General features: G+C 43.8%; 6 protein-coding genes across 6 annotated transcripts; 2 read left to right on the forward strand and 4 right to left on the reverse strand.

The window, feature by feature from the left end:
- Positions 1-194: 194 nt before the first annotated feature.
- Positions 195-2,434, reverse strand: JR316_0011165 (uncharacterized protein; the record flags this gene model as incomplete). Its single annotated transcript, XM_047896826.1, has 4 exons — positions 195-670; positions 725-998; positions 1,052-1,701; positions 1,780-2,434. The coding sequence occupies 4 exons, from the start codon at positions 2,432-2,434 to the stop codon at positions 195-197; spliced, it is 2,055 nt and encodes a 684-aa protein (XP_047744871.1).
- A 2,528-nt stretch (positions 2,435-4,962) lies between these two features.
- JR316_0011166 (uncharacterized protein) lies at positions 4,963-5,432 on the forward strand (the record flags this gene model as incomplete). Its single annotated transcript, XM_047896827.1, has 2 exons — positions 4,963-5,088; positions 5,112-5,432. 2 exons carry the CDS (start codon positions 4,963-4,965, stop codon positions 5,430-5,432), a joined length of 447 nt encoding a protein of 148 aa, XP_047744872.1.
- Positions 5,433-7,798: 2,366 nt separating this feature from the next.
- On the forward strand, positions 7,799-8,441 carry JR316_0011167 (uncharacterized protein; the record flags this gene model as incomplete). The annotated part of the gene is made up of 3 exons (XM_047896828.1): positions 7,799-7,877; positions 7,935-8,085; positions 8,417-8,441. The coding sequence occupies 3 exons, from the start codon at positions 7,799-7,801 to the stop codon at positions 8,439-8,441; spliced, it is 255 nt and encodes an 84-aa protein (XP_047744873.1).
- A 1,033-nt stretch (positions 8,442-9,474) lies between these two features.
- On the reverse strand, positions 9,475-10,351 carry JR316_0011168 (uncharacterized protein; the record flags this gene model as incomplete). The annotated part of the gene is made up of 7 exons (XM_047896829.1): positions 9,475-9,631; positions 9,692-9,747; positions 9,811-9,856; positions 9,909-9,952; positions 10,017-10,093; positions 10,159-10,195; positions 10,256-10,351. The coding sequence occupies 7 exons, from the start codon at positions 10,349-10,351 to the stop codon at positions 9,475-9,477; spliced, it is 513 nt and encodes a 170-aa protein (XP_047744874.1).
- A 1,474-nt stretch (positions 10,352-11,825) lies between these two features.
- JR316_0011169 (uncharacterized protein) lies at positions 11,826-13,867 on the reverse strand (the record flags this gene model as incomplete). Its single annotated transcript, XM_047896830.1, has 2 exons — positions 11,826-12,665; positions 13,061-13,867. 2 exons carry the CDS (start codon positions 13,865-13,867, stop codon positions 11,826-11,828), a joined length of 1,647 nt encoding a protein of 548 aa, XP_047744875.1.
- Positions 13,868-15,922: 2,055 nt separating this feature from the next.
- JR316_0011170 (Proteinase K) lies at positions 15,923-18,097 on the reverse strand (the record flags this gene model as incomplete). The annotated part of the gene is made up of 13 exons (XM_047896831.1): positions 15,923-16,015; positions 16,239-16,312; positions 16,501-16,672; positions 16,743-16,857; positions 17,014-17,064; positions 17,134-17,175; positions 17,250-17,269; positions 17,329-17,376; positions 17,436-17,452; positions 17,506-17,511; positions 17,576-17,709; positions 17,777-17,870; positions 17,932-18,097. The coding sequence occupies 13 exons, from the start codon at positions 18,095-18,097 to the stop codon at positions 15,923-15,925; spliced, it is 1,032 nt and encodes a 343-aa protein (XP_047744876.1).
- Between the last annotated feature and the right edge of the window lie 757 nt (positions 18,098-18,854).

Below are 18,854 nucleotides of genomic sequence, written 5' to 3' on the forward strand. Positions count from 1 at the left end.
CAATGTCTTTCCTGCCACAAAGGCATGAATTATTGCAGACAGGGTATCAATCATGTTTCCAGCAGAATAAAAATGCCCGCCATGGCAAACTGTGTCAAATGGTGTATACACCATATGCAAGGTATTTGGTCTCATTATGCTGAAGCATACATATGTCAGTTTTTATGTTTTTGTTTTTCAGCTTAATAAAACTCTTACAGCTCCGTTCCTGGTACAAGTACAATGGCCTCCACGTCCAGTACAGAGCTACATGCACTATCAAATTGATAGGAATCAGATAAGAAAAAGGATGTGTCATGCATAGAGCGATATTTTGGATCCTTAGGACGCGCCAGTAACCACAGCTTGGCTCCACATTTGGTTTCAATATACGTTCCCAATCCATTACTGGCCATGTGCCATCCATGAAAAGCACCTTTTGTTGCAGCTAAAGCCCAGCGACTGTGTCCCACCACAAAAGCCCTTGATGACTTCCAGTCACCCATTGTATTGAATAGCGCAATGTAATCTGTACTGACTTCCAAGTCCCTCATCCCCTTCATCTCCATGGGTATGTCTAAAACATTCAATATCTTGTTGATACCCTTGAACGATGCCTGGTAAAGCTGGTCCAATGTTCCAGTGCGTATGCGGAGGTTTAGATCTCCGTTCTCAGGGACTATTGACAGATCTGCAATGTGTACTTAGCAATAAGGCAATCTACCATAGTCTTATAAAAACTCACCATGTACTGCTCGGGGTGCCGTCAGGGATCCCAAACCTCGTAGTGCAGCACGAAATTCTTTGGGTTCCCCATTCCTTAAAGGGCATGTCACATCTGTTTCTTTCACTACAATATGTTGGTCTCGAAGAATAAACAGCAAATCATTGGCCCCCAAACTATTGTAAACTTCTCGATCCAATATACGGATCATGGAGTTTTTTGGGTCTGTCAAAAATTTTGGCTTTCCTTTGATCATGTCGGCTATCTGGTCTAGCGTTGCCAGGGTTTCTTCATTCTAATTACAACATGTCAGTATCATATCAAAATTTTGTTATAAATAATACATACGTGGGCAATAAGGTCAATACTATAGCCTTTGCCAGTTGCTGAAAACACTACAGGCTTCTTTGTTGACCAATGAATTTTAACTTGCTGCTCCAGATCCAGCGTAATTTCTCTTGGCGTAAAAAAAACACGTCTTTCCATACCCATGTAGATGATATCGTCATTGTCAGATTCAGAATTGTTCACTGTTGATGCACTAGGTTTGCTCTGTGTGTGACCTTTGCGCTTTGGAACAGACTGTAGGCCCAGTTGGGAAGGCATCTTTGCCTTGTTGTAAGGAGATATTCCTGCAAGTTGAACTGAGTTGTTTGCACATCCGTCTGTTGTATCCACTGTCATATCAACATCTTTCCCCATGCACTCTTTGTCTTTCTTTGACCTGGATGTGACTTTGTCCATATTATTCTTCTTTCCAATAGTCTTGTACATCTCATTCTCTCCACCTGCAATATCATCTTGTGTGTCATTACTCCTTCCACCGGCCGGGTCCACATCCATGTTTTCAATACCATTCGCATTTTCAGTTGTTGTAGTTTCTCCCTGTCTAGGTGGCGCCATTATCAGCAATCTTGATTGAGAAGACTGTACCAGTGACTTGAATGGAGATGTTAGGTCTTCATTCATTGGCGAGTCCGGCAACTCTGTAATAAAGGCTGTTTGAAAAGGAGACATTGAGGTAGCTGCAAACAAGCATGAGTATCTAAAACACCTTCACAAACAGTCATACTTACGGTTAAAATAAAAGACCCCGTCATTTATATCTGTAGCGTTCTCCCATTGTTTCCACTCCGGAGACAGAACCAACTGGTGCAATTCCTTCTCTGTGTCTCCATGCCCTGAAATGTTCCACAACGCTTTCCAAATGGCCAACTCCACGTTCTTTAGCAGGTCTGGTTTGTCATTCCCAATTGACGTACAAAGACGCCATAAATCTATCTGACTTGGGCGTTTTTTGTAAAGTGTGCTTGTACTGAGCAGTATAATGGGGGACATCATGAGGGCTAATTGTAGTGGTACCCGCATGTTTGTGGCATTATTTTTGATGAACTTTGCAAGCCGTTGGTCATCTATAGATTCTCCTAGATCCTTTGTTAAGAACTGCTCATCCATGCCTTCAATGCCAGTATTTGAGGAAAATGTCCAATTAGCGTCCCGAAGCACTGACAAGTGCAATGCAGCCGCTTCAAAATTGCCACAAATTGTGTAATACTTCTTTGCATGATGGGTGGAAGAAAGTGAAAGCAAAAGCTTGAGAATGATTGAGGGCTGTATGCTTTGAGGGGATAGGCTTGAAGGTTTGTCAAGATGCGGTGAGGAGGTAATGATTTTGCGAGCTTGTTGAAGTGTATTAGGCCACTCCCGAACAACATCCCAGCCCTGTTCCATTGTATCAGTCATCAACCTATTTCATGTTTTGCCTGCTCACCTTGAAATGTTGCAGAGTCTCTGCTGTCCATGTAGTTGGCCGCAAGATATTTAACGGCACTGGTGGGACTGACAATCCCACAATTGACGGGTGTCTAGCAACACAATCAACCAGATGATATGCAACAAACAGGTTGGTAGCAATTTCATAGCAGGGGCCTATACTTGGATAGGCCATTTCAGCCCCTCCCACATCATGGTAGCCAAGGATAGCTCGTGTGTTACGAAAATGCACTGAATGGCTTTGTAACAAAGTATTCTCAAACTTCTCAATCTGTTGGGATAATTTCTGATATCTGGTCAGTAAACCCAAACAGAAGCAGTTTATCAATCCCACTTACATAGAGTGGGTGCTCTGTTGTTAATGACATTGATAATGGGCGGCTCAGCAGCATGGATTGGAACCCATGACGCTGTATATACGTGAATCTGCACCGAGAGGGTTTGCCTAGGATGTTTATGGTTAGCCTTAGCCAGTCTTGCAAGCATTTAACCCACTTGATTCTTTTATACTGTAACTTTCGGCACTCATTGTACTATTTGACTGGTCTTGTTCTACGAGTAAGCTACTCTAATATGAACTGTAAAAGTAGGAAGAAGAGTTAAGATACAATGAACCGAACAGGCTGAACCCTCACACTTTAGGGCAGGGCGGACGATTTGATCCAGTGATGGCATCATGGCCATCGCTTATGTGAGCACTTGACACTGACCAGTGCTCACATAAGGGGCATAGGAAAAAATAAGTGCAGCGCAAGTGCGCAAGTGCAAAACGTGCAAATGCAAGTGCACGGTGGCTGTGCTGCAGTGCAGTGCAAGTGCATTTGCGAGTGCATGCGAGTGCACGGTGGCTGTGCTCAAGTGCAGAGCAGTGCGCGCGCAAGTGCAAACATTAAAAAAACGCAAATGCACAGTCCGTTATAGTACACAACGCTCTATACTTAATATACATGAACTGTATATAACTAATCAATGTAGTACCTAGGAGATTGAATGCTATTTCTTTGTTTTTGACTTCACTGCCTTTGCTGCAGTCCTATTTTCAGGGATAGGCCGTGGCCTAAGGATTCTCTTCTCTCCTACTAGGTTTGGCTTGGTGGGTTGTATAATTTTGACAAAGGTTGGGTTGATAGGAATGATAGAAAGGCCATGTATCTTCTCAAAAAGTAGAGTGAGCCCTCCGTGAAGGTCCACCCTTTTCCGCTTTATAATTCACTTTTTGTCTGCCAGTGTTACATGAATGAATATCATCAGTCAACTGCCGTGAAAAATATCAAATAATAGTATATACTTACCTTTGACAGTATAGTCACGGTCTCTGATTCTAGACATGTCACGCGTCAACCCCCAAAAAGCCTTCCATAGGCACGGTGACACTCGAGTATTATGCAGTGAACATAAGTGCACTCAAGTACAGTGCAAGTGCATGCAAGTGCAGTGCAAATGCGCGCAAGTGCAATGTAAGTGCAACGCAAGTGCATGCAAGTGCATGCAAGTGCGCGCAAGTGCACGTGAGTGCACGCGAGTGCAGTGCAAGTGCACGCAAGTGCAGTGCAGTGCAAGTGCAGTGTAACGCAAGTGCATGTGACATAAATGTGACATAAATTAGAAGGTTATCAGAGACGAGTCAATTATTGTGTAAATTCTAGCTGAATCCCCAGCTCTAAGCATATTTTATGGCTTTAACCGACTCCTTAATCCGACTAGCAAAATTTTTAGCAGGCAGATATTGTTTTGCTTGATGTAGTACCTCATCATTGTAGAGAGAATATTCAAACTTATTTTCAATTTATTTCGCCCCAAGGTACCGAGAGAGAGTAAATAACACCATTCTGGAAAATGGGTATACCACAAAGACCGAAATATATAAGTTTCATGTTTTATTTTCCCATACTCCAAGGCACAAGGTGTATTTACAACAAGTTCATTAGTACTTGTGACGACAGATCACAAGTCCGTGACAACACATCCCTGGCAGTGCAATATGGCAGAAAATGGCGCACAAACTGTCTGAAGCATATTTTAGAATAAATAGTCTAACATAGGTAGTATTCAAAACTTATGCTAGCAGCCAAAATTGTTCATTTGCCTCAGACCTCAGTTGAACTAACAAACATGGCATGTTCTCCTCACTCGGCATGCACCGGCATCTTAGTCCCGAGGAAATATTGTGACATATTGACACACTGTCACGCGCACTTGCATTGCACTTGCATGCACTTGCATGCACTTGCGTGCACTTATTTTTCTATTTGCCCCTCACATAAGCGATACATGAACTGATATATGGTTTTTGTGCTTTTGCTTTTGTTATATTGTTCGACCGTTTGTATTATACTGCGATGTATTACATTGCACGACACGACAAAACACTATGTGATACAATGCGACGCTGTCCGACACGAAGCTGTACACCCCGACACAACACTATACGCCTTGACTATACGACACGACACGGCAATAAACGATTAAACTAAACCAACACGTCGATGCGCACGCGCACAGACGATGGAGACTGGTATAGGCAATGCACCGACAACCACACGCACACGCACACGCACACGCACAACCACCAGAAGCAACCCGCTCCATCCGCAGCACATGCACTCTACTTGGTACAGGCGCGTATAATATAAAGCCTGCATGGCGCTCGGGCGTGCGGGTTGTTGTGCCTAGTGTGAATGCGGGGAGCGAGGGCGGGGTGGGTGCGTTGGTTGCGGGTCTGGGACAGGGACATGGAAGGGGCGAGGGGAGGGGGAAGGGGAGGGGTTCGAGCGCTGTGTTGGCATTGTCGTCTATCTCTGCCTCTGCGTCTCTGTTGGCGTCGGCGCACGGATCTAAATCGACACTTTCACCGACGTCGATGTCTATATCTACATCTACATCTACATCTACTTCTACTTCTGTATCAACATCTAAATCTACATTCAATTACGCACGCACGTATCTATCTATTTAACTATCTATGTAAGGTGATCAAGCAAGTTAAAGAGGTAAACTGTGAAAATGTAAAAAAAAGTGAAAAGTGTGAAAGTAAACAGTGGGGACGGCGCACTGTCAATGGAGTGATGAAAACACGCTGCCGCGTATTCATCAGCATCTTCCACCACCGAATTCATGCGGCGTGCGACGACGACACCAAAACCCATCCCAAGAGGTATTCAAGGCGCAGAGAGACTGTTGTTCTTGGTGGCTGTGAAAAACAAGTTATCTGTGCATTGTGCAACTGTGCTTCTATCTGGCTTCTATGTATGCGTATGTGCCCGTGGTCTGCTCCGTAGCTTTATTTTCTATTACGCAGTTTCAGATTCCTGCAGCTATGCATATCCCCGTCGGATCCAGTGCATGTACTGGGACCATGTGCGTTATCGTGCACGAACCCCGTGGGTTGGTATTGCGCTATCCTTGCTCTTCTTAACTTGTATCATTGTCCGGGAACAGGAGCTCTATGGAGGGGACGCACGTATATCAGTGCTCATTCATTTGCTGGACCTGTTTCTTATAAGCATTCTATGGGGTATCTTGACCTGTCCAACGGTTTGCTTCTGTGTCTGACTGTGCTTTATTTCCCATGTAGTCTTGGATGAAGGCTGCTTACACCTGACACACTATCCAAAACTGTGATGACGCACATGTTGACCCCTTTTCGTTGCTCCCTTCCCACCGCACTGACCTAGAATGCATACCACGGTCAGTACTTCAGGTGTTCTTGCACCTGAAAAATTCCCTGCTTTGTGAGCTCGAAGAAAGGTCGAGAATGGCTACGCACTTTATCTGAACTGTGCAAGGTGAAGGGGACACAGCTGCATTGTGCATCAACGGACTTGTTGAATGAGTAGTGGGACGGCTGATTTAGGACATCGCTGGTATGGTGAACAGCTATGTTCGGTTCCAAATCGGGATAGAGTGCGAGAAAGCCTCAGATTCAAGGAAATGGGGAGTCTCTCGATGCAGTTTTATGTGGTCTGGTCTTTGTTTGCAGCACCAAAACTGGTACTTCTGCTCCTATATCTTCGTCATCGATGGTCCTGAACACCTGAAGTTCTGACACGCCAGCCAGCACACACAACTAGGGGGAAGGACAACGGGTGGGTAAGAACTGTACCCATGATCGCCTCAACCTCATCCGTTGCACAGTGCGACTGGATTCGGTATGCGACCTGTGATACAAACTGATTGAGTTGGGTATTATAGCTAGGTTTCTCAGTCCGAAAATGTTAGAAAACGGTTGTTGTTTTCCCCAGATAGACTTGTAAAGGTCGGTAGCAGCTTAGGAGTACTGAACGGCTTTATGGGTAGATAGGGATTGCTATGTAATAATAAATCTGTAGTTCTAAAATTCATCAAGGTAGTTGTACAGAAACAATTTCGACTGGTTTATGAAAACCGACGTGGAGAGTGAAACGGATATCTGACCTGACAGCGTCAATTACAGGGCACAGGAGGCAGAAGACAGGACCGTCATGGATAAAATCACGGTTTAGTAATGTACATACCTTCTTCGGTCGAACTCTTCCATCTTTTGAACCGTCTTCTGTCGGTCTACCGGTTCCTCCGACCCTCGTAGAGGAAGTCATGGTGTCATTACAGGAGTCCTTACAGGTTTGTGTGGTATATGACCTCTCAAGCCAGCCAATATCTGCCGTGCAAGATTTAATGAAGAGGCAGAAAGTTCATAATACATCATCTGGTACCTGTATTGCCTACTGTGAGCAAAATTCATCCCCTAAGCGTTAAGTACTTCCATAACAAAGATTGACTGGAATGCTTTCCGTATACACAGCCTCCCGAGAAAGCTTTCAAAACGCCAACAGGACTATACAGCGCAGTATAAAAAGCGCGGTTAGGCTGGTCTTCATTTCAAACAAGTGCACTCGTCTACCACCTGAGAAGATAATGACTTTCATCGCCAACCACGTCTATACAATTGCCAGCAGGAAGCAATACAATGGGAACAACATGCTTCTAGCACTATTCCAAGGCAAGCCTGCAATTAATCAGTCCATCTATATTGACAATAATTGAGCCATTACAGCAAACCGTGCAGATAACACTCCGTGTCAAGTTCACACCCAATCTGATACAGAGGAAACATTTAACCAACAGTGGCTGATCAAGGAGGTACCAGGAAAATGCCAGATCTACACTCTACAGAACTTGCGCACTGGCACATACCTTGACTTGTTTAACGGATTAAAAACCAACGGGACGAGGGTTGTAGGCTGGCAACTTCTTCCCGGAACAGAATGGGAATCGGCCCAGCAATGGAGAATTATTTGTAACGGAAATTATATCAAGTAAGGTCCTCTTTTAAGACAGGAGCTTATGAATGTGTTCCTGCGTAGGATTCAAAATGTGGCTGGTGGTACCTACCTTGATCTTGTCAACGGATGGTGTGCCCCAGGTTAGTTTTACCCCATCTTCTCATAATTCGACAGTCAAAAAAACACGTCCCATTTAGGAACTCAAGTACATGGCTGGGTGGGCTATGCAACGGAGAGCCAAGACTGGTTCCTGCGTCGTATGAGTCGTACAGATGGCGATCTCATTGATATACTTGCCAAAGACACACACAACGCCAGTAACTTCCAGGGCTTCAGACAGGATTCCTTGTACGTCACCAATTTTTTATGAATATACTACACCCGGGCAACGCCGCTCCTTGTAGGTATATTGTACTCCCGAAGAGTGTCCGCCAAGCAATATACGTAAAATCGGGGTTGAAGAACATCAAGGTTAAGGGTCAGCTATTTGACAGTGAGTCAATTCAGCGAGTGATAATAATACAGGATTTCTTTGATCTTGATATTTGAAACACAGTCGATGACTACGTCTTTGTTCTTAAGGCGGAAGTGGCAAAATGGGGCCTTGCTAATCTTGGAGCTGATGTATGCTCTTATGTTGACTTTGCTTTTCTTACCATTCACAAACGCTGCGCCGTAGGACTTTGGAATTCTGTGGGGAGTAATGTTTGGTCAAAAAGGAACCCATTGCTTTGCCTACAATTTCTATCTCAACGACAACCTCGACAATTTATTATTTTTCGATCTGGAAACTGGAGAAGAGAAGGTAGACATGGGGTATAAGGCCTTTTTTGCAGTGTACTAAGCCTCACTATATTTGGACTCGCTTGTAACTCTTGGATAGTTTCTGTTAATCTGAGGGGTGTCGAGTGCATTGAAATCATGGTTAAAACTACAGAATTCCCGCCGCGCAGTATTCATACGGCTGTGTAAGTGGAGGTTTGTGAACCGTGGGAATTGATGTGCGTCAGAAGAAAGTCATATTGTACTTGTAAACTAGCGCATTCCCCTCATTATGCGTATGTCCATCTCATCTATCTCACAGATGGCGATACCATCTTCCATACCCACTGGAGGACTTCTAGTCCAACCGGTCCATCAAAGTAACTATTGTATGCACAACTCCATCTAAAACGACCACGAATGGTGAGCTGTTGTCAGTATGACACAACTCATCCGGTGTTAACCTTCGACAAATAGATGCGACAGTAGAAGTTCTAAACCCTAAACCATAACCCAAAATTACCCTCCCACCTCAGGTCCTCATACTAGGTGCCACAGATTCCTCAGCTCTCAATGCGGACACTCCACGCAATAGTATCAGTCAGTAACATCCTCTACAGTGCGACAACCATTAAAGATTACTCGCAGGAGAGTTAATATATGCCACCACAGACCGCACTCGAGATATCAAAGGGCCGGAGTCGCTGTTGGACATGGTCTGTGCACTCTGAATACAGAATGGATCACACTTTTAAGTATCACAGCACCTTTATATGCATTAAATGTGTGTTTCTTAAATGCCTAAGTAGTGCCTGCAGCCGAATCAAACAATATTTATATGTTAGATGATAGCGGAATATTGCACACTGGGAGATATGTAGGATTTTATGTATATATGTAGACAGTCTTTAAGCACAAAAAATGAGTGAGTCCCCAATGTTTTCTTGGAGAGGCTCCGTAAACCAGTGTGAAAACCTAGTAATCGCTTCCGTTGGAGCCTGGGTCGTATCGCCACTGACCGCACAGGTCAGTCTCATATCCTCCTTGTTTGCCGTTTTCTCCACTGGTATTGCATCCGTCAAGTGGGAGCCTTAGAAGCCTGTTGCAGTTCCCATCGACTTTGAACGAGCAACTGGAAGACGAATAGGGATTCAGAAAATATTGGATAAATGTGAAAGGGCTCATAGCATACCCGTTGATTGCCTCTCCGCTCACTAGGATAGTGAATGTACCATAGTTGTAGCGTGCCTAAGAGGGAATACGTGGTATGTTTGTCAATCAAAATTATCATGGGAGATGAAAGATATGCACCCATATAGTCTGGCCGTTGTTGACAACTTGGCCGATGGCACGGTTGCTATGTTGTATTGTCAACGTTAGTACGATAAATGACATGAAGCGTAACTTACTTGCACCAATCATCAATAACGGAGGTAGACGGTGCCCGGTCAACCTAGCATTGAAACCACATTATTTAACCATTTGATCGATGATTCAGAAAGGATTGCTTAGCTTACCTTTGTTCCCATGTTGTAGCATGTTAAAACCTCTGTACCGTATCGTTTTTCCAATGTGGTGTTTCCCGGAATGCTCTCTATAACATTGTAGATATGTCATGAGTCAACATATTAAGGTTCCGGCTGGATGTAAAATTCTTACCGCCTGGCATAGTGATTCCAGTCTCTACAGAGATCCACTAAGACGTCAAATACGTTTAAGTCAAATTTAGCTGGCCAACGAATATGCTTTGTTCTACCTTGTCGGCAACTGCGGGTGCCCTTTGTACTGCCGTTGCATATGCAGATGAAAAGACACTGGCGACGGCAACAATGACGGCAAGTGGGAATTTCATTGTGATATATGTAAGTTGAAGCGGTGGTGCTCAAGTAAAGTGGGGGATTAGACAGCTGTGGTGCTGGATAAAGATGTTCTGTGAAATGTGCAGCCTTTATACAAAATTGTCTGGACTTGTTAGTGTGATCATCTGTATTTCATTGGTCAGTTTATGAAACGTATACATTGGCATATTTTGGCAGAGATCTGATGCACCCAATAGAAGTAGGATTATTGTATCTCGTCTTATAATATCTGTCCGTTGAGAGCATAGTTTAATCAGCGTGCTTGATCTGACAATAACTAGACTTACTACCTACCTACATGTGTTGTATTCAATATACAAGGTAATATCAAGCTACTCTAACTCAAACAATATGCCTTCAATATAGGAGGAATTTCTGAGTCCTACTTGCAAAACTGTTCAATAATTCTTACCTTGAACGATTGGACTTTGGAAATTGGAATCGCCCGTTTCTATAATTGTAGTATTGCAAGTCCGCCGCCCAGCCTCGGAGTAAATATGGAGAAACATGTGTGTGATGAGTCCACAAGTTGACATGATATGGAAGCCCCAGAGTTGACTAGTGATGCCAAGTCTTGTTGGGCTTCGGTTTAATTTTGGCAGAGAACATTGAAATCATTGGCGTCGTTTCTGTCGGTGAAGTTTCGATTAGCGCTGTATTCAGTAGAAATGAGAAAATTGTAGACTGAAAGACTATAAAGTTGCACACTCCAGCGGAGTTATATGCAATTAGCAATGTGGAGAAACGAGTTACAACCCGCGAAGATCTCTCTGATGTTGGACAGCCTTGCGAGTCGAGATACGCACTCACCAGGAGCATATGGAATCAACTAATCTTCTTGATTTCATATGTGACAATTGGCTGGTATGGCGAACATGAGGACCAATGGAAGATACTATAACGTCTCGAAGGAGATGTAAGTAATATCTTACATTGAAATTGAGCATCTGGTGTATCAGATGAGCAGGTATGCGCCGCTGGCATAACTGATGCACTAGCTATTAGCAATGTCTAATTATAAACATAGTGAGTCTCGGGATAAAAATATCCAGAAGAGAGTCGCCTAGACGCCCGAAAGCGTGGATTCTAACACAGTCCGGGTTTTACAGATGTTGGGTTGAACACATTAGCCGAAGATAGGAGAGAATAAAGGTGCTAGAACCTGAAAAGATCAGGTGAATGTATATTATGGTAGTGTAATTATTCCGACCTGGTATTCTGGCCCCGATCCCGACATCTCGGATCAATATTTGTACGGACAAATATCAATCGGAACACATCCGGAGAACGCGGACATGGATCGGACCTCGAAAATTAGGATCACCGCGTGACCTCTGACCTGCGGAGTTCTAAATAGCTGAGTCAACCCGGGTCCCGACTCAATCGATTCCGGGAGAGAAGGGTACAAATAAGATTAACCACTTGAAATGTGAACGGTAAAATGCATTGATATTTCACCGTGACTATTTAAGCTAGAACAATCTCTTTCCACACCCTCCCAGGAGGAAGAATGACATCGTCAAGGCAATCATTATATATGAACCCAATTCCTCGTCTCTCTGCGACAACCTTGTCATCTCCAATCCAAGAAATCAGCATAGCCCAAAAGAACGGCCGCTTATGCTTGATCTTATCGTTAAAGTATCCTTCATATTTGTCCATGCTTGAAAGGAGTATGAGCTCGTGTGGCCCCTTCACCTTTTGCATCATTCGCGGGTTGTCTAGTTTGACCCCGCCACATTCCTTGCCTCTGTATCCTTTCAGAGAGTACACCATTGTCAATTCCTGCTGAGAGCCTGCGCGAAGCTTTTTTAAAGTTTCCACCATGACGGTGAACGCGAAGAAGTGCAAGAGGTGATAGTTGCGTTTGTCAAGCTCAGATTTAATGATCTCCTCACGGCGAGGATCATCCAGAGTTGGCTGTGTTTGAAGGCCGTCGAGAAATGAAGGTTTAATACAACCGTAGGGGTCGTTGGGGGTAGGACGGTACGCAATGGTGTGCTCTCCAGGCACTCCATGAGCCTCTTGCGACGCGAGATCCCAAATTAATTCCAAGTTGGCTGAATTTGGGCACCGCTTGAACCAAACTATATAAGTTTTCGTCTTCAGCCAGGAATTCGTTGAGTCGGGATCGCGTCCTGACGAACGCGCATATCCATCTTTAATTCCCTTCAAACCTGCCCATGACCAGCTTGGAAAGTTCTCTTGACGAACTGGCCGCTTAATGGTGTGAGGGAAGTTATCCCAGCATAAAATGCTGATATCAAATGACGATGTAAGCAGGCCTTCCAGAATGCCCGACTTTGCCTGGTGTGAGACAAATTGAAGAATTCCAGTAAATCCATGGATAAAATCAGTGATTTTGGTAAGCTTTCAAGGTGCATACCGGAAGAGATGAGAGGTGTATGATGAGAGAGGGTGCTTATCGTTGTCATCGGCAAAATGGATATCTCCTCCAGAGGAAAGAACCTTGTTGATTGCAGCTGGATAACAGTCGTAAAGGGTATCTTCCGTCCAGCAGTTAGATTGGCAGAGAAAGTAAACTCTATCTTCAGTAAAAATCAACGTTCGGTGGGATAGTACGAACTCCTGCATACTGATTTCTTGTTGTTAGAAAACGATATGTACATAAATGGATACACTAACGTCCACGCGCAGTCAGAGTGCGTTCCCGTCATCGCATTGTATACTCCATTAGTTACCGTCATACGTATTCCAGGTAAAACTTCGACGACTTCCTGATACACATTCCTCGAATTTGGATGTATCCCAGGAAGTCCTGCGTTGGAATCGGATCCGTAATCTGCAATGATGGTACACAGAGAGCATTGATATACTAGATCCATATGTGAAATCCCATCCATCATATCGTCGTTGTTGTCCTGAATAAGGCAGAGACTGTCAACCCACAAGTATCTCTGGCCAATCATCTGAACCAAATCCATTGCGTCCCGGATTGTTACAGGGATCTTGTCACGATTGTCCTTGAATTCCCCTTTCTGAGTCAACATACCTATCGTGTCCTGTTGAAGTCGTATGAGGGGCATTACTGGGCCCCAGACGTAGCTAAGCGCTAGATACTGATCTCCGGGCCTTGCTTCAACGATGCACTGATCCAGGGTATCAATAAGACGGAGGATCTTCACACCTCTGGGATTTTCAACCGTCTTTATAACATCCTTTTTTGGTGTGCATTTATTTCCATGGTGCTCTTCGCATAAACTGATCCATTTCCTCACAAGCGCAGGGTTGACAGTGTCCTTCACAAGGCGTCCAGATCCATAGGGGGACGTTGCAGTGTCCTCGTTCAAAAAGACCAGATTGCTTCCATAGGTGTCGAAAAAGAATCCTCCTCTATCCAGCCATTCAATGGATGCGGGTCCCGTCTCATATAAATATCCCACAGGCGAGTTATCAATGAAGAATTGGATTAATACGCAAAACGGGCATCGCGGATGCTTCATTGCTTGTTTCTTGACGTCTTGCCATGTCCCAAGTGAGTATTCCATGGGTTTACGGTTGTTTGTATTAGCGAGGTTGATCTGCCTACAGATGTTGCATAACGGGGCGAGCTTTGCGCGTTGATTGGAGTATCAGTTATTTCATTCGCCTATGTGCTAGTTAATGCCCACCTTGGGCATAGTAATCTTGTATTTGTCTTGAGTACTGTCAGACGTGGCGTTCAATGTGAAACGGGGAATAGGTAGAAGGTGCCAGCAAGGTCCACCTTTGATATTTATTTTATGATCACTAAATCTTATGTCAATTAGAGGTGCCAGTTTCTCACCGGGTTTATTTTTACTGTGTGAGACCGCAGGGGACCCTGGTATTGCTCTTGCCTTGGCCGGTGCTATAAATGATTGTTGATTTACCTCCTGTCTGTGACTTGTTATAAAGAATCAACTGCTCGCATAGCAAACACAAAAGCAATACAAACTCTAGATCTTCCTCCGCCTCCACACATCCCCAAAACCAACGACTTGACAGTGCAACCCCCTCTCCGGCTCATACCGCTGGCGCTCATACATATTTTCAAAGAAAATAAGACCCAGTAATTATGTTTCCTACATTTTTTTGACGTATTTTATTGGAATATAGGCTTCGGGCTTCCCTAGTAATTGGGTAACCCTGGACTCTATATACAAGAAAAATAAGTCAAAAACCAACAGGAAACATAATTACCAATACATATTTTTCTATCAAATATGTATCAGCGCCAGCAGTGTCAACGCCTATGTCCAATACCCAGTTCACGACGCACGCACTAATTGGGATGAACTGTGCCAAAACACCCTACCAAACCCATTGGTGACTCTAACGACTTTGGGTCACCACTTCAATTTGACCGGATATGTGTCCGTAGTCATAAACTCACGGTGGAGTGAAATCTACTCTAAGCCAAGAATTACTTCCATCTGGGTAGATTTGGCAGAGGCCGGGCCATTTTGTTTAGGGAAGGTTGAAATTTGTGTATCCTGTTTCGAACCAGCTGCTCGCTACAGGGATTTAAACTCTCCAGCCTAGTCACTGCCAGCACCCTGCTCAGAAGAGAAGTGTGGAGGCAGCGTGACCTGTGCCCGCGGTACTGTAGTGCAACAACATGCCCCCAACTTTTTTGGCACAGTGCTGCAGAGTACAAAGGCATTCTAACACGCCCTTGCAGCAGCCTATGCATCTGTGGCCCCGACTATGCCAACTCAGTAAACCCTGCTCACAGTTTGAGGAAATCCACACCATCCCCAGCTTCTTTCTGCCTTACCGTCCTTCCTCTTCCCTCTCACGCACCATACAAATAAGTTTGGTGAGTTTGCATATTGGGACGGTGGATAGGAAGAAAGGGGAATGAGAGTGGTGAAGGGCGAGTTCGCGTAGGAATGGCACAAAACAAGGCAAAGATATGTCGTTTATGCGTCATCAAGATGCGCTGGAAAGGAGACGTGTCCAGACGGAGGAAGACGCAAGAGAAACCTTTATTCCTATGTATCTCTAAATCCGTTCATTACTACTGAACTGATACCGATTACTAAAAGTCTATCTGAGAAAATCAATCACTGTTTCGTATTAGCTATTAATTTCATAGATGAATGTACTGAGTGCATAACATAACTTCTGCGCCAAAAAACAATGCATCGTTACTCTGCACAATGGGAAGGGAGGACTGCAAGAGAGTCGGCAGACTTAGATATATAATTACTGCGCTGGATGATGTGTCAAGTAACAAAACCACATTCAAAAGAGCGGGTCAAAAAACTTGACAGACTGCATGCATGAAAGAGATATAGCAAGCAAAGCGGAAAGGTACGTACCCCAAATAATTACCAAAGTGGGACTTTGGAACCAGAACAACGACATGAGCTAATAAGCACTTCATTCTTCGCAGGTATGTTATTTAGTTGGGGAACTCTAACTGTTACATTGTCATATTTTTCTCAGAGATTCCGTCCTCACATGCTAAAAATAAGAGCACCCTGTCCTACCCTACCCTCCATCAGACACAGATTGATATATACGCATTGTATATCAGAGCAACCAAAAGTTAATATTCGACGACCACATACTTCTCATTAAGCTTCTCCAATCACATCATGTTTGGTGTTGTCGGGTGCGTCTTCGGTACATGTTGAATTGTCGTCTGCTTCTCCTTCTACCGTTTTTTGCTGGAATTGGATATCAATAAAATTGTGACTCCATCTCAAGACAATTCATAGGTACCAACCACGTGAATAAATCCGCCAAGGTTATAAAAGCAGTTATATGCCAGTAAGTTTGGGGTATTGGCCGCTAAAGAAAGTTTGCGTCACATTCCCATCCCCCTCGTACAACACAGGTTCGCAATTGTGAAACTTACGGATGTTTGATAGCTTGCCTGCATGAACATACGCCCAAAAGTTTAAAGGTATATTTGATTCCGGTGAAATCAAACACGCGAGGAGGCCAGATATATGTGGTGCTGCCTGCATGCCCAATTTACATTAGATTTCGAGGCAAATATGGGAGGAAGTGAACCAAGATTAGTACCATGGATGTACCTGATAGTACAGAGTTTCTTCCATTAAGCCAGGTAGAGTCTATCTCTTCTCCTATAGTGTTATGTTTTTATATATCTTGGTCTGTGACAGCATGTAGAATCTTGTTTACTTACCAGGAGCAAATACATTGACAACACTCCCATAATTCGACAAGGTATATCTCTTATCTTGAATGTTAGATGCACCTACGGTGATTGCGAACGGCGAGCGTGCGGGGCTGATGGTTTTTGCGTCCTTGTTCGAGTTTCCAGCGGCTGCTACGACAGGTATTTTGGCCCTGAAAAGCTAGCCATAATACATGTATGTAAGAGACCATACGAGGCACAGATTATCGACGTCGAACAAAAAAACTCACCTTTTCTACTGAGTCGTCGATGGCTCGGGACTGTGCCGCACCGATGCTCAAATTGACAACACTCGGTCTCTTTGTGTTTCTAACGCTTGAAATAATCCAATCTAATGCACGTATGCTAAAGTTCCATGTGAATCAAAGTTAGACTATGTTTTGACGTGCAAATAAGAGCACTCAGGCTAACAGTGTGCTGTTATTGAACCTGCGGCAGTTCATGTCAGCAGTATATGAGTCTGCTAAGTCTAACAATGGCATGCGTACGAAATATACGTACCCATCGTCTCCGATCTTCACAGCAATCGCTGTTGCCGTCTTCGCAACACCGCTGTAGCAAGTGGAATAGTTGATTTAACTAGGGTATTACACAGGGGAAAACTGTTGGGCAAATGCTTACTACAGCTTAGAAATTGCTGTCCCTGCGACATGGGTTCCATGACTGGAAAATGACAATGTAAAAATTCATGAGAATTTCATGCAATTGAATCATGGACTATTACAGTATACCCTCACCCATTGAGATCCTTGTTGGGCTTCATCATAATTGGATTTATTTAATAAACCGAGAAAATAATGTTGTGAATGATCGTACAGTTCCTGCAAATGTTTTCCCCCACAAAGCACGTTTCTCGAAGGATGGCTGTATAAAGTTTCTTTACTTGCGCAAACAGTCCCACAAATCATTACTCGTAAACGTACATGACTTGTGTCAATCCCTATAATTTTGTTAACAACTACTGCATAATGGACAATGACTAACGACACTTACCTGTATCTGCATAATATTGACCATGAATAAATATTAACATAAATTTAACCAGTCGAAAGGGTCAACTAACCAACAATGTATATGTCCACCCCTTTACCTGCCGGATAATCGTAAAAGTAGAAAAATTTGTTGGGTAAAGGTTTTGTTGATATCGGAAATGGAGAAATACGGCTGAGCCGCCCCAAGCCCCAAGGGGCATTATTTCTAGCAAATATTCAAATGATACCTGTGATTTTGATGACTGAGGCAATACAGACACAATGAGGCTTACTGTTGGGCGAAGATCTCACCCACGGCATCCTTTTCGATGTACTTGACATCAGGGTGTGCTTCAAATGCTTCGGCTTGGTTTTGATTGAACGTTCCTGGAAATATTATGTCAGTATTTGTCTCATCTAGAAAGAGGTATGAGTCCAAACTGCGCACCGCAAAACCCGTTCAGGACATCCTCGTACGTGTGCACGGCGTCCGCAGAGAAAGTCTTGAATGATTCAGAATGGGCGTGCAGCGAGGCGAGAAAGGTTTGTGTAGATATACCGTCCTTCAGTACGACGATGTATGTTTGTGTCTCCGAATTGACAGTACTCGACATTGTGGTGCTTGTTAGAGGTTCTGCGAGTAGACTTGAAGTACAGAGAATACTGCTATGGATTCCAGGTATTGCGATAAGATTATATAAAGTTTCTTTGTGCCAAAAATATTACATTGATATGATTATCGTTTTGGAGGTTTATGGACTCCACCTGTACTTTCAAGTGTAATTTTGGAGTTTCCTCAATTGGATTAGACCTCCTTTTTTTAGAATCATGTACCCAGGCTTCCGGTGAATTCCACCTCCGAGTCTGAAAATATATCTATTTGGCTCAGGTGTTAGTATATCTCCGTCGCCATTTTGGTCTGCGTGTGTATGATATTGGGGAATGTTGAACGTGGAGAGGATCTGCTCGTTCTTGTCTGGTCTTCAAAGCCGATAAGTGTCCATTTATCACAGGCTCATTCGTCGATAAATTATCTATCATGTGGTGTTTACTGACCAATAGCATGTGGTTGAATGTTGGATAAGAATGGAATTTATTGACAGGTAAGAAGACAACTGAAAGGGCTTCAACTAGTCGGAATGAGTCGCCATTCAACGGTGAGACGGTTTCCATATTTGGATTGACTGCATACCTGTTTGTATATATATTTGTCGCTTGATCGTCACATTTCTTCACGGAAAAAAAGGTACGTTCTCGATCTGGAACCCTCCCCCTACAAATGTGATGTTTATTATTTCCCTCAATACCAAGTAGCTTATGGAGAGTGAGTCGAAAACAAGTCAATCGTATACGCCAGAAGGTCGACTGGTG

The sequence above is a fragment of the Psilocybe cubensis genome, chromosome 10, assembly GCF_017499595.1.
Source record: "Psilocybe cubensis strain MGC-MH-2018 chromosome 10, whole genome shotgun sequence".
NCBI classification, from domain to species: domain Eukaryota; kingdom Fungi; phylum Basidiomycota; class Agaricomycetes; order Agaricales; family Agrocybaceae; genus Psilocybe; species Psilocybe cubensis.